Here is a 15,000-nt window from a genome sequence, read left to right on the forward strand (position 1 = left end):
CAAGAGAATAGAATATTCCGTTTGCAGCAAGATTGTCCCAGTCATTTGTTTTTGTTAGCAAGGCTATAGTAGTAGTTGCGTGCTCTAGTATATTAGTCCTGGAGGATAGAGAGAGAAACAACAAAAAAGAAAGGGAAACAAAGAGAGCGAATCGCATTTTACGGAAAGAGAACTGAGGAGAGAAAAAAAGAGGGAAGAGCACACACGAATGCCGCCACAACCGCCACCCGTGATGTATTTACCGATCTTCTCCCGCCCTCGTGATTTATGCCGCGCACACGTAAGTACACCCCGGGGTCATTACGGACACGGACGCTTTGCCGACCGATCAACAAGGCGCTCATTTGATTAAGGAGTTCCTGCGTGGGCTAGACTTCCTTCCGTTGCTGCAAGTTGTGCTCATGTCACGAAAGGAGAGGGACTGGCTTTTATACTGATATCGATTATATATACAAACGCGCGCGCGTGCTCGCGTATATGTGTGTGTATGTATATATATATATATATATATATATATATATATATATATATATATATATATATATATTTATATTTATATTATACACATATTATATACACATATATACATACATACATACACACACACACACACATACACATATATATTACACACAGACACAGATATATATATATATATATATATATATATATATATATATATATATATATATATATATATATATAATTACCACCCTAGCCGAAACGACATCTTTCAAGTGGCAACAATAGTTGCACCTTCTTGTAGGGTTCCGGCCTTTTGTAAACAAGGAAAAGAGAGAGGGCGTTTCTGACCTCGAGAACTACAAATAGGCCTGAAATTGCAAATCAGGCATGAGTTGTTCACAACCTGGGCAACTAACCCGCTAACCTCGCTTCGTCTCGGCCGGAAAATAAGTGTTCAGAAGAATCGTTAAGTACTGTTTGTATACATCATTTCATACTGAGACTATACTTTTGGTGTTTAGTGATTTTGGGAATATTTTCATAATGGTTCTGGGTTATTGAGAAATAAGTTGTTTAGCTTCTGGACATAGTGATCAAAGTCATGCGGTTTTCCCTGAAATGTCGTTGGGTGGTATCGGCCCGCGCCCTTTCCCTCGCCCCGCCGTCTTCCCCTCTCACGCACGCACAAACACACCGACTGCACATTCCTAGAATAACACCATGAGATTCCGCGGAGAAGGGAGTGGACAGCAGACGTTAAAAAAAAGAGAGAAAAAAAAGTTTCCCATCGGTAAATGTTTCCCTCATACCCCTTCAACCCCTCCTCTTCCCCCCTCCCCTCCCCCCTTCTTCCCTTCGTGACAACCCCTCTCCACCTGTGTCCTTTATCTCCATTCACTTCTTTTTTTGGATTATCCGTAGCCATTATGGCACCTTTCCTCCGCCCCTCCCCCCCCTTCCCTTTTTTAGCGGTTTATCCTTTTCCCTTTTTTGGACCGAAAGGGGAGGGCAAGAGGGCATAGGTCTTCTTCCTTCCTTCCTGTGTGTGTATCGGACGTTCCTCCCCCTCTCTTCCTTATTTCGTGTCCGCCTTTTTTTTTTTACCTTCACCTGTATTTCTACATTCTTGAGCTTTCGTCAATAACTTAGTTCTTGTGCGAGTTACGAAGTAGAGTCGGAAACACTTTTATCTAAAGCATTGTAGTTTCCCCTCCCCGGTAGAATCCGTTTTCTTTGCTATTATTATATCGACACCATACACTTATCCCGCCAGGCGCTTCGATCACTCTCCTCTCTCATGAGGGGGCAAATCTCGGGTAATCATGGCAGAATTTACCCCAGTACCAAGTCCCCCTGACCCCTCCCCTTACCCCCAGCTACCAGCTTGCCAGGGTAGGCCGCATCCTGGTAGCCATAACAGGACAATGACCACCCCAAGAGATGGTCTCTCGTTACCATTGACACACGGCCTTTCATACCTGTGTCCACTGCTGCCCCTCCCCTTTCCCCTTCCCCCTTCCCCTTCCCCCTTCTACCCCATGGACCATAACCCATACCCCATTACTCCTGCTTCTGTACCCTTCCCTGGGAACTTACCTTTTTACGGGATTCTCATAGTTCTTTTTCCCTTTTTATAAAGAAAGAGAGAGATTGATTCGGTTACAGATTTTTATAGAGGACTGCTCCGTGAGATGACTGTTGCGACTGAAATCCTGATGGATTGTCAACTTTTCCGGAGTGTGTATAGATATATATATATATATATATATATATAGATAGATAGATAGATAGATAGATAGATAGATAGATAGGTAGATAGATATAGATATATGTATATATATATATTTACATATTTATCTCTTTTTGATGAGGATATGGTAATGAGACTATTACATATATTCGTGACATATATGTCATAACTTCCCTATGTAAACACACACAATACACACACACACGTGAGCGTATGCTCGTAAATATGTATATGCACATTACATACGTTTTTGCAAGATTTGGAGACCCAAAGAAGATTAATTCAATTCAAACATTACGAAGAACGCAGTCGGATGATTGACATTGGAAAGGCTTCTTTCAATTATCTATTAAGAGCTCCATCTGGACTCGTGGAAGAAAATCGATTATTCAGACGCGAAACGAATAAACACGGCCAACGAAAAGCTTGCCAAGCGGTGCCCTATCACCTCGACTGTTCAGATATTCATACCCACTGAAGCAACAAACGGCCCCTAAGCTTCTTTTGAGTCCTAATCAATTCGCCTTATTGCACCCCGGTCGGTCCTTTACTTCCCGGGGATCCAAGATAAGGGGACATTGTAGGGGCTACGTGAGCAACAGTCGCTTGCCATCCGCGCATTAGCACCGCCTTGTTGCATCATGCCGACGGTCCGTCCGTGCTTCTCCCTTTTAGACCTTGGGACTGGGAAATAATTATGCTGTTTTCTTTAGTTGATTGAAGGATGTTCAAAGATGAATGGAATTTTAGTTATTGATTTATCTTGTTTTGTCCTGTTGATTGCCTTCCTTGCAGCTGCGAGATAAAAGAGGTAGGAGAGAGGGAGAGAAAAAAAAAGAATTAATTTGCAATCACGGCTGAATGCTCCTTCGTCCGTCCTTCCACGCTCCCCCTCGTAATGGTACGCCTGACCCCCTCCCTTGTGCGATTTCTTTGATTCTCTTGGCCCGACTTGGGTACTATTGTGCATTTCTTCTTTATGTGAGGCATTAGCCATTGTTGCAGCCTTTTTACCCAATAATTTATGTGTGAAACTGCTCAGCTTCGATAGACAGGTGAGATGCGCGCCCCCTTTCAACACACAAGAGAGGGGAGCATCGTCCGAAGCAAAGTCTCGAGGGGAAGAATCTTAAGTTATCACTTTACGCATACCCTGAGTAAAAAAAAATAATAGCATTTTAATACAAAGTAATATTTCTTTTTAAAAAAATCCTGATATCAAATTATCATTCTCTTTAGAGAAATGTAAAAAAAGAGAAAAAAGAACGCCTCCTATCTGGCAACATTCACAGCCTCTTACGGTAGCCTTTTGTGGCGAAGGACGTAACCGCCGAGCCTCCTGTCCCGGCCACTTTCATCCCTGAGTAATAGGACCGCAAGTGTCTTTATTCCTCGGCCCTTTAAACCCCGGCATCCGTCTGTTGCGGGTTTATTTACACTGGTGGTCTTGATGTGACCGGGGAAAGAAGAAAGAAAGAGAGAGAAAGAAAAAAGCTGCACATTATGGGCTGACCACGTGGGATACTGGGGCCATTTTTCATCTCGGAACTCTAAAAAAGTTTATCCTTCCTGTATCCGTTTCTGTGAAGCATTTTAGATGTTTTCGGGTTCACACGCACGATCGGATATTAGAATGAAGAAAGTATAGCTTAACGCAGTCGGATTTTGCTTTCGAAGCCATTCCGTTTTGGAAGATTTGTCGATGAATGATTGCTTTTGTACTTATAGTGCGGTCGGGATTGTGTTTAAGGTCAAAACTTGTCCGTGATCTTGTGATATATATGTCGTGGCGGGAAGGGCCTTGGAACGTGATTTTTCGCTATTGCTCCGTGGTTGCGGGTGTTTGGATAGATGGGTTCGTTACTGTGCCTGTTTCACGAGAAGGTGTTTGAAGATTTTTTTTTCTTATGTCGTATTCACTCTCTTTCTCGAACTGTCTATCTAATTTCAGTCTCTGTCTGTCTATTTCTATATTTCTTTCTCTTTCTTTCTTCTTCTTTCTTTCTCTCTCTAGTTTCTCCTTTCCTCTCGTTATTTATCTATGTAATATGTCTACGTGTCTGTCTATCGTTCTATTTATCTAACTTTCTGTCTCTATCTATCTGTTGACCTACGTATGCGTGTATAACGATTCGCTTCATGTAGTCCCATTTGCCTGTAAACGGGACTTCACTACAATAAGAGAATACGAAAGATGCTACTATACGTATTTGTTACAGCAACGAACAGACGGACAAAGCTAACTAAGACCAACCCATCTCTGCCAGTAAGCAAAAGGATCCAATGCTAGCGGATGTGACTGGGTGATGACAACGCTGATGATAGTGTATACTGAGCTACCCCTAGAGTATGGGTCAGGATATGGATCTGTCCGCATCATGGTAACGGTTTTTTATTATCTAATAAAAAGGGGATCCTGCCTTTTCTATGGGTGTCTGGCCGAAGGGTTGAGGTGGGGGTTGGCAGTGGGCGGGAGTGTGAAAGAAGACATTTACGAGTTAGTGGGAAATAAGTCTTTGCAACTTTTGATATTATTTTAAATTATTATTTATATAGATTTTTTTTCACCATGAATTATTTGAAAATGATATTAATCCTGATCAGACCTGTTGAAACATTGTGAAGGAAAGGCAGAGAATTTAACAGCCGTAGTGATAAAACAACCGTAATTAGTGATATTATCAATTAATATTTTCAGATACCACAATGAAAATAAATAAAGAGTGATTACTAATGAATGCTCGTTCATAGTACGTCCCCAAAATTTGCTAATTCGCTCTCTGGCCGTATCATTATGAAGCATTTGAGTCCACATGAAGCATATGAGTCCCTGTGAGGCAAATGAGCTCCACTGAGCCGTTGTATACGTCGGCCACGGGGTATATGACGTCCTCATGACGGTGTTATCGCAACCGCTAGTGCGCCCTGCGACCTGCGAAGGATCAGGCAGACGGCGTCGGCGGGCCAGCAGGTAATCAGGGGTTTCGGCGGAGGTGCTCACCCCCTCCTTCCCCCTCCCCCCGTGCCTGTTAGCCTCGGTGGCGGCCTTGGTGGCGGCTCAGCATATAAATGGATTCATTGTAGGTAATTACAGTCATAACATTACAGAGCAGGCGTTTAGTGTTTATGGCGCCATTCTTTAGGTAAACATTACGGTATTTTTAATTTGTAAACAGCCGTTGTAATGGTACGCTTAGGAAAGACAAATTGCGGAGGGGTTCGGTTTTAATGTATTCGGCGTATCTTTTCCTTCTTTAGGCACGGTTGTTTGCCGGCGCGAGTCTAGCATTTAGGTTTGCGGGGGTGGGAATGGCTCTGTTAGGAGGGTTATATATGGCGGAAGCACGCGTGCATGTGACCTTCCAAGGCCGTCTGATGCGCCGCCGATCAGCCAGGTTCGACTGCCTTCCTTTATGAGGCACTGATCTGCTTGGTATTTAATTTTAAGATGTATTATTATGATTAAGTTTACATACTGACACTGTATTTGACAATGTTCACGCGCATGTACGGGCGGGCACGCGCACGCTCGCACAAATACACACACGTACACACACGCACATGCACGCACACACACAAACACACACGCACACACACACACACACACACACACACACACACACACACTCACACTCACACTCACACTCACACTCACACTCACACACACACACACACACACACACACACACACACACACACACACACACACACACACACTCTCTCACACGCGCGTGCGCATATATATATATATATATATATATATATATATATATATATATATATATATATATATATATGTATACATATTTATATATGTACATAGAAATACATGGAAATATTTATCCATGTATGTATGTTACGCACATATAAACTTCATGATCCTAATGTCCGTTTTCTTCTTCCCAGATCTTCGGAAGCAAGGCCGACCTGCAGTTGCACACCCAGATCCACATGCGGGAAGCCAAACCCTACAAGTGTTCGCAGTGCTCCAAAGCTTTTGCCAACTCATCTTACTTGTCCCAGCACACTAGGATTCACTTGGGTATCAAACCCTACCGTTGCGAGATTTGCCAACGCAAGTTCACACAGTTGTCGCATCTTCAGCAGCACATCCGTACTCATACAGGGGACAAGCCCTACAAGTGCCGTCACCCAGGATGCAACAAGGCCTTCAGTCAACTGTCCAACTTGCAGAGCCACTCCCGCTGCCATCAGACGGACAAACCATACAAATGTAATTCATGCTACAAGTGCTTTGTGGATGAGGCCTCTCTCTTGGAGCACATCCCCAAGCACAAGGAAAGCAAGCACCTCAAGACTCACATCTGTCAGTATTGCGGCAAGAGCTACACGCAGGAGACGTATCTGCAGAAGCACATGCAGAAGCATGCCGAGCGGGCAGACAAGAGGCCGCCACTTTCTGGCCACGGTGTGCGACAGGAGAACCCATACTGGCCCAAGCCTGACACTACAGCTCTCGAAGCCATGGACGGCCGCATGTCGGAAGCGTGTCTTCAGGGCTCTCTCGATCCTTCCCGTCACTTAGGCCGCGACCACATTGACCCTCGTGCGGAGGAGATCCGCCATACTCCCGCCCACATGCCTGTCTCAAACATGTCCTACGACTCCCTTGCCACAAAGACGTCGTCGGCATTCACGCCCATCCAGACGAGTATGTTGCCCATTAGTGGTGGAACACAGCTGTCCATGGCGGCGTCATCATCACAGCGCTACTTCCCGTATGACCCCATCAGCTTCCCCAAGACGCACACACAAATGCCCTCCATGGACGTCAAGCCCAACCAGTTCCCCAACCAGCTCATCTCGCTCCATCAGATCCGCAACTACGCCCACCAACCCACTATGAACTCCGACTTGCTCCTGAAGGACAAGGGTGTTACTCAATAGTGTGTCGAGTGGACCGCGGGCCGCACCCAGGCTCCAATGTCGACTGAGAGTGGGCCGCATCAGGTGGCCCGCGACTCAGGCGCTTCCCTACAGTGCAGGGGCCGCAGTGCGCGGACCATGCCAGTAGGAGGGGCTGAATACAGGGTATTGATGGCACGGGGCAAGGGCACGGGAGAGGGCGCCGCCTTGCAGCAGCAGTGGTCATGGCCGGTGCTCCCAAGTGAGGGCCCGGTGACGAGTTGTGATACGTGCCCGGTGATAGCTGGACGAGGTCTGTAAGACAAGTCGCCTGACTCTAAGGAACGCTCGCTTAGCAGGGAAACGTTAGTGTAAATGTGCAATAACCACACTAAACGCAAGAGTACACTCGTGTTGCAGGAACTGCTTCTCACGTCTGTTTGTTAGAAATGCCACTGTTGAGGACTGACCGAAACGGTTGCAGAACTGTGAGGGACAGGAGAGGGTTTGGGGCCGAGTGGAGTGAAAGCGAGGTGGTAGTGTTAGTGGAGCTCTGCCCCCACCCCCCATGTGTAGCACCAACGGCATAAAAAAGAAACAAACAGCAGCCAAGCGCTCTCCCGTACAAACCCACCAGAATACAGTTCACGTTCCTCTTCACTGTTATAGTGAGCAACTCTCCGATATCGTGATAGCTAAACAAGCAATACTGTTACTAGTTATGGTGCCTTCCACCATCCATCGAAACCCATAGATTCCCCCAACCATAATTTTACTTTAACCGTAGCACAAAACATCACTTTGTTTTATTTTAAATTGTATACGTGATTTTCTATGAAAATATTGTATTTTTCATCTGTTTCCCTGATCATCTTAGTACCTAACTTGTTTCTACCAAGCGTTCTGACTTGCTCAGCACTGGAAGACATTAAACAACCATCATGTTACAAAATTCTCCGGCCTTGGGGGACGATAGATTTGTGTAAGAGCTGACAAACACGTAGCTGAGCAAGCCCGGACGCCCGTATCTTTCTTCAGTATGTCCTACCTCCAAAAAATAAAAAAATAGACGGTTCCAGATGAAATTGTTTTAGATACATTGTAATGTTGGACCCAGTTGGCCCCTGTCTTCGGGTCCTTTGGCCCTGGCGTCTGTCAAGGCCACCCCTAGAGTCCTCCAGTGTTTGGACCAGGACTCCCACACCCTAAACCTCGTTGCCCACGCAAGACTGCCTCGCTTGTGTGCGGGCAGTACTAACCTCCTCCATCCAGGAAGTATACGATTATTTCTACGTCATGTCTTGTGTGTGTATTAAATAACGTCTGAAGTCTCTTGTAGTAGCAAGTTTCCCGTTTTGAAACAGATAATAAGGGTCTTAGGAAGAGCTTCTGGCAGACTCAATAACACGTGTCCTTAAAAGAATATAATTTCAAGTTTTTTGTATGAGGATTAGTATAATGTATTGACCAAGTAATTGTAAAAAGGTCTATTTGTGATGACTTTGTCATTCGGAAGACTGTAGATTTTCAAAGTGATTCTGGCCAGGGGTTCGCTTCATCATGCCCTTTTAATACAATTTTCAGACCTCACTTCAGTCGAATCTTAATAAAGGCAATCAGGGGCCAAGCATCAAAACTCCACATGTTACAGTATTCAGCACTTCTCTGTAATCTACATTCTTCCGCCAACATTCAAAACAGGTACTACACCTTGACTACTGTCTCTTACGGACACTACTACTTTTGTATGCCGCAAAAGTTCTGTATTATGCATGGGTAGAAGGTTAATGAAGAAGTACTCAGTAGCGAACATAGCTAGTATGACTTGTTACTCCGTTTCCTTTTGTACTTACGAATATAGGGAGTGAAATATTAGAATAACGTTGGTTCATTTTCTATATATTTGCATGGATAATAGAATGTAGCAACATCTTCTGTCGTATATAATATGAAAAAACGTGATGTTGATAGACAAAGGAGGTAAAAGGTGTTCGAATGGATGAATGAATGAATGTGGTAAGATAATGTTCGAATTCTTTAAAAAAAAATAGCTTAACACTGTTGTAAGCAGGGCCGCATTGAGGATACATACTGAAAGAAGAAGCTGTTGACTCCCATTTTTATATATACATACATACATAAACTTATGCATCCATTTGGAAGGATTTGTAGTGACGTAACGAGTGATCTGTGTTTCTGCAGATTCTCATACGGCAACAATTCGTCGATGTTGAATAGCCTCATCTGGCAGGGATCTTGAGTGTGGCCCTGAAACTGTCAGTTGTGAGTGATATTTTGTACAGTAGCCGCAGTAAAGTCCGACCTCCCCATATGATGTTATTGTGAGAGGAACTTAAACATCAAAATATGTTTGCTCAACATAGCGACTTGTTCGTTTTGGCACGTTAACAGATGTTTGTGTTATTGTTAATTCAGGTGTTGACTGTTATAAACGGCTCGTAAAAAAAAGTCACACTTATGGGGAATTCTCGTACTCAACACGACTCGTTTGGCTCATGCTAAGCTCGTCTGATTGTGTTCTCAAGTGGTGGCTGTCGCAGATGAGTGCGGAACCCATCAGAATGGATTTTAGCTTGAACAAACAGCTTGTGCTCTCCACGACAATTCTCCTCCCGGGACGCCTTTTTATTGCTGTCTGTCCAGAACCACAGTCGTAGTAGCCACGAGACTTCACGAAATCAGTTGCTTACTCAAAACAAGAAAGGAAGTCATAATAAAAAATAGTATGTATGTAAATACCAGTAAATTGAAAATTTCATTTGTGTCAATTTCGATATTTTTGGCTAGACCCACACTGTTTCAGTCACGAAGTGAAATACCTTTAATTACAAAAGATGAATTACATTATTGTTTAGACTTTGTTGAAGCCTCGTTCCTGCTCCAGGTTTTCTGGCTTAGCAAGGCTCACCCGCACATCCTCGCAGTGTGATTGAAGCTGCGTGCATGGCTTACCAAATCTTTCAAGAACTCTTTGGTTAAGTATAAAAGGTACCTTTATTGATGTAAAAAATCTTTTTCCTGCATCCTTTTCTTTCTGTCCATTCCCTTCCTGCTAAAATAACTACGCCTTTGCTCTTCATAGTGTTTCTTCTCTTTCTTTTCCCCTCTGAACATCCCTCTGTCTCCCCTTCCCCCTCCCTCTTCGCTGACGAATGTCCGCGGTCTGGACAGCATGAGCTGTTGGTCTGTGCGCGGGTCAGGAGTTGACCTAACCGCTAAGGTCAAAAGCCGTGGTACGACGGTCTGTTGAAGATCTAAGGAGCTGATTTTGCCATCCTTACCTGGGTCCTTTGCCACGGACTGGACGGTGCTTTACGCAGGTCAGCGAGGTTCGTGACAGTGGACTTCGCGGCGCATGTCTCGATCCCTGACACGCGGTCCTCAGTGTGGATGCTCCTCTTGAGCGCCCGGTGCGGTTCCCCAGTGACGTTCATGTATCCAGCTTTGAGTCTGTTTATTCATTGATGTTTACCCCCCTCCAAGACCTACGGAATTAACTGCGCGAGGAGAGTCTTTTTTATGATGCTGAAGTTATATTTGTATTTTTTTTTCTTTTTGTTACTGCCACATATGATTGGGAAATCAATTAGGCGCTTCTCAAGGTGTGATATTAGTAAGTTGGGTGACCCGGCGTGGTGCTTGAGCTGACCTTAGTACACCTTCAGTGGGTTCACCGGCCCCGCCCACGTGGTTCATAGTGGCAGGCCCATCAACCCACTGCATGGCCGTAAGACTAGCTGCAAGCGCCAGGCCGTATCTCACTCTTCACAGTGTGTAACGCTGTCTAAATTGTGTAAGGTTAGCCCAGAGGCGTAATGAACCCCAGCAGCCATCCCTTGAGCGGCCCAGTGCGCCGTGTGGGCGTGGAGGAGGAGAAGGCGACGTCCCCGGTGGCGCTGGGTGCTGGGCACTGGGTGCTGGGGCGGGGGACACCATGGGACCCTGTGGTCACGCTGATGACTCGTACAGTTGTCCGATGTTCCGGTGCGAATTTGATGAGGGCATCTGATGCCAAAAATGGAAGAAATGATAATCGCCTTGACTGTGCGCGAAAAAATTACGTAAGGATTAATTGGGCTTTCAATCTATCACATTTGTATTGTGGATTGTTAAGAGTAGCTGCCCGATGGCTCCGTGCGGTATGTATATATGTGCAAGACAAGTGTGAAGGGAAATCATGTTATCTTCATACGGTTAAATCACTCGACTATGTGTTGAAGAAATAAATATGCTATGGTGCTGCATTCGTGTTCCTGGTTGGTTATCATTTGTTATCCAGATGTTGCATTTTTTTAGTACCATGTTTGCCGTTATTCCAAACATTTCCGTTATAGAGAAAGGAGAAGAGCAGTCTCCTTTTTTATCGCCTGTTGAGAAAGATTTCAAATGGTTTTGTTACCTCTACTACGGTAGTGGAGCGTAGTACAAAGTAGGCAGAGTAAGATTAAGCTTAGAATATAACATGTTAATTGGTGGAAGGATCTTTCTCAATAAGCACGACAGACCCAGGATTTATTTACATTACAGAAGAGGTGGGTGGTACAGGGTCGACACTTTGACCTCCAGTATCCATGACACTTGATTAAGTAAGCAGGTCTCTTTCTGCGAGACAATTTTTACAGGGTATTTTATTCTATATTGACTCTGTAACCACCCTATAACTACCTCCAACCTCGTATATCTTGCTTATAATACGTGAAGCCAACACAGTTAGTGTTGCCAGGGATCCTATTCCCATTTTCTGTAGTTATAGCCACTTTTTGTTTATATACGTTTTCTTTGATTGCCCATCCTACCCCATGTCTCTCTCCCGCTTGGTCAATGCTTGTCTGCAATGAACGGATGGAAGTTGTTTCAAGCACATCACTTTGTAGGTAATATTTGTAGTGATAATAGGCTCTCTTTTCTTCTATCAAATTTGTGATAGCGCATCCTAGTAATATAAATAGTGTTATTTTAACGGGGGATGTTACAATGGAAAATAACCTTTGAATGCAGGGAAAAAAACTGGGTTGCATTTCGATGCGCACCAAATGTACTGTAATATAGTAATATTGACCTTTTCTCTGTATTCCCAAAGGGTTTAATGGTTTAACTGTTGTAATGTCTCTACAATTATATTATTATTTGTCCAATCCTGTAAGAATTAACGATGTTCATTTGTGTTAACTACACGGTAACATTTGTTTCAAAGGCAAAGTTTGAGACTGAGTAGACCAAATAATTATATACAAAAGCCATGTAACCCAAAAAGGTAAATTGGGGCCTTTTAGTGCATAACATTAATAGTAATTGATATGTACAACGTCTAATCCTGACTGTAACACTGTGGAAGGAATTAGCAGTAGATTCAACACTGCAGAAGTACATGACTCTTGAAGCATGTGGCTGCATGCCGACTGGTGGTCATAGTGTCTAATTTTTATTGTTTCATTTTGTTTTATGGTGTTATCGGGAGCATGGTTATTATTATTATTATTATTATTATTATTATTATTATTTCTTTAGTTTGTTTATGTTTATTATTATTGTAATGATCATTATGTGTCCCAGATGTGTGTCACTTTTTGTTCATCGTATTTTCTACACCCATTATAATTTCTTCTAATTTTAATTTTGTGTTTTCTAGAATAATTAAAGTCACCCATGTATTTTCTTTTGTTTCATTTGCTTTTCCCTTTTATTTTTACCATAAGAACCAGAGAAAAGAAAACGCTGCATTTTGTGTTTTTGTTTTTTATTAAAATGGTGCTGGGCTCTGAACTATGCATAGCCGAGTAGATTAGAGTGATGGTGGCGCTAAGTATGATGATGAACATGATATTATGGACAAAAGGAATTTAATATTTTGGTATACGCGGCTCTGTGATACGAATGAGTGACTGCTCTGTAAAGCTGGCAAAGTTTGATCACCTAAATTGCACATAGAAACCCCCCTCCCCCTTTTTCAAAGAAGAAAAACAAACAGACTCTTTAGCTGAAGATGTTATCGTAATCATTTCATATATTTTATACAAATATCATTTATAGAATGAAGTACCAAAATGGAGTTTGACCAAAGTTCCTATGATAGTGAATAATATTAAATGTCCTTCATTACCCCTCCCCCCTGAAAAAATACAACTTTGTAATTTGATAATGATTAAGGGTTAGACAATAAGCCTACTCATTATCCCACTGCCAATTAATAGAGCCTGGACCTCCCAGACGTTGAACTGAATTTCTTACACCTGAACCGAATCGCCAGAAATAAACCGTTCAACATCCGGGAGATCGGCGAACCACACGCCCTTGGCGGGGAAGAGGAAGCAAGAATCAGCAGGATACCATGCTCCTCCTCGTCCCACGCCCCCTCCCCTCCCCCCCTTCCCTCAGAGATTCCTTGGAGCAAGCGGTTCAAAACTCCAAAGGACAGACCAACCCTTGGCTACCAGTCGTGAAAACGGGTGATATTTTTTTTATTTGTATAATACAAAAGTACTTGTCTAGGATCAATTTAAACTGCGTAGAGACAAAAAAGAAATATCACTCATCTTGAACAGGGTTTCTCTCCTCAACCTCTTTTTCCAAGGAATCTGAGTATATTATTGCATATATCCTAACCAAGAGGCAGAAGGAGTGGATTCTAAAGCAATTCCTCAATGAAAAAAAAAACAAAAAAACAAACTGCATTCGATGACAGATGATGTCCTTGTCTTCTCCATAGATGTTTGGAACATATAAATACATAAATATATATTTGACACCACCCGATGGCTTACAAGTACCCGACAAGGATACTTAGTAAGCCTTAAACCTTTAAGTAAGAACTGAAATCTCGACTTGTTTATTTAAACCACCTTACAATGCAATGAGTGCGACCAAACTCTCACAACCAACACGAGCATCCATAAAATACAAAGAGATTTTTTTCCTAATCTCAAACGAACCAAAGTCCCCAGAGGGAAAGCTATTCATGGTGCATCGTTTGGTTTTGAGTGTTAGGTCAGAGCGTAGGAAATGTGGTGATTTCTGTGTCATATATGCTACCATGAGGATAACCCGTTGTCAAGCCCCGAATGCCCAAAATCAGTCCCAAGATGGTGCTCTGAATGTTAGCAATCCATTTGTAGATATCGAGTCCCCAAGACTAAGGTTGTGGTCACAGACGAGAGAGAGTGGAATGCGAGACATGATTGTTTGTACTTTGGGAATTCGGAGCTAATACTCAAAACTGTATATTTATATTATGTATATGAGTGTGTCTGTTTGCATGCATATACATGTGTATTGCATACATACATATATGCATTTGAACATTCACACAAATACATGTACAACTATATACATGAACACACTCAAATACACAATGTACACATAAACACAATGAACACGCGGACATCACACACACACACATACACACACACATACACACATACACATACACATACACATATACACATACACATACACACACACACACACACACACACACACACACATATATATATATATATATATATATATATATATATATATATATATATATATACACACACACACATTCATTCATCTACATATAAACAGAAATGATTGTCTGAGAAATCGATCATCCTTTTCTGCAATCTGCAGCAAACCCAATGCGTTTGTTCAATTGGCTCATTCAATGAGGTTAAATCAGTTCCAGACAATTTCACTCGAATATACCGCAAATATAACAGAGAAGTGTCAAAAGGCGTGAAGAGGCCTGGACATGAGGCAAAACAAAGCAGTTTAAGAGTAATCGGTTTCTGAGACATAACCCAGAGTCTAGCCTTATAATCAGTATCTGAGGGTTATGCCATGGCCCGACATGTGAAAAAGAGTGAAAGGGTGTGAAATTAAGAGAAAAATCATAATATAGTATAAGTGGACCCCGT

At 42.9% G+C, this 15,000-nt stretch overlaps 1 protein-coding gene across 18 annotated transcripts in view; it reads left to right on the top strand.

Annotated features, from left to right (window-relative positions):
• Positions 1-12,754, top strand: part of LOC122251066 (zinc finger protein rotund) — a 788,340-nt gene extending 775,586 nt beyond the window's left edge. For all 18 annotated transcript variants that reach the window (XM_086545944.1, XM_086545940.1, XM_086545946.1 and 15 more), the window contains one exon: positions 6,122-12,754. In XM_086545944.1, the coding sequence (XP_086402070.1) occupies positions 6,122-7,123 (1,002 nt within the window). In that variant the 3' untranslated portion in view covers positions 7,124-12,754. The remainder of the gene's footprint in view (positions 1-6,121) is intronic.
• The last annotated feature ends 2,246 nt before the right edge of the window (positions 12,755-15,000 follow it).

Source organism: Penaeus japonicus, unplaced genomic scaffold (genome assembly GCF_977035675.1).
Source record: "Penaeus japonicus unplaced genomic scaffold, GWHDUDI00000001_assembly GWHDUDI00000017, whole genome shotgun sequence".
Lineage (NCBI taxonomy): Eukaryota > Metazoa > Arthropoda > Malacostraca > Decapoda > Penaeidae > Penaeus > Penaeus japonicus.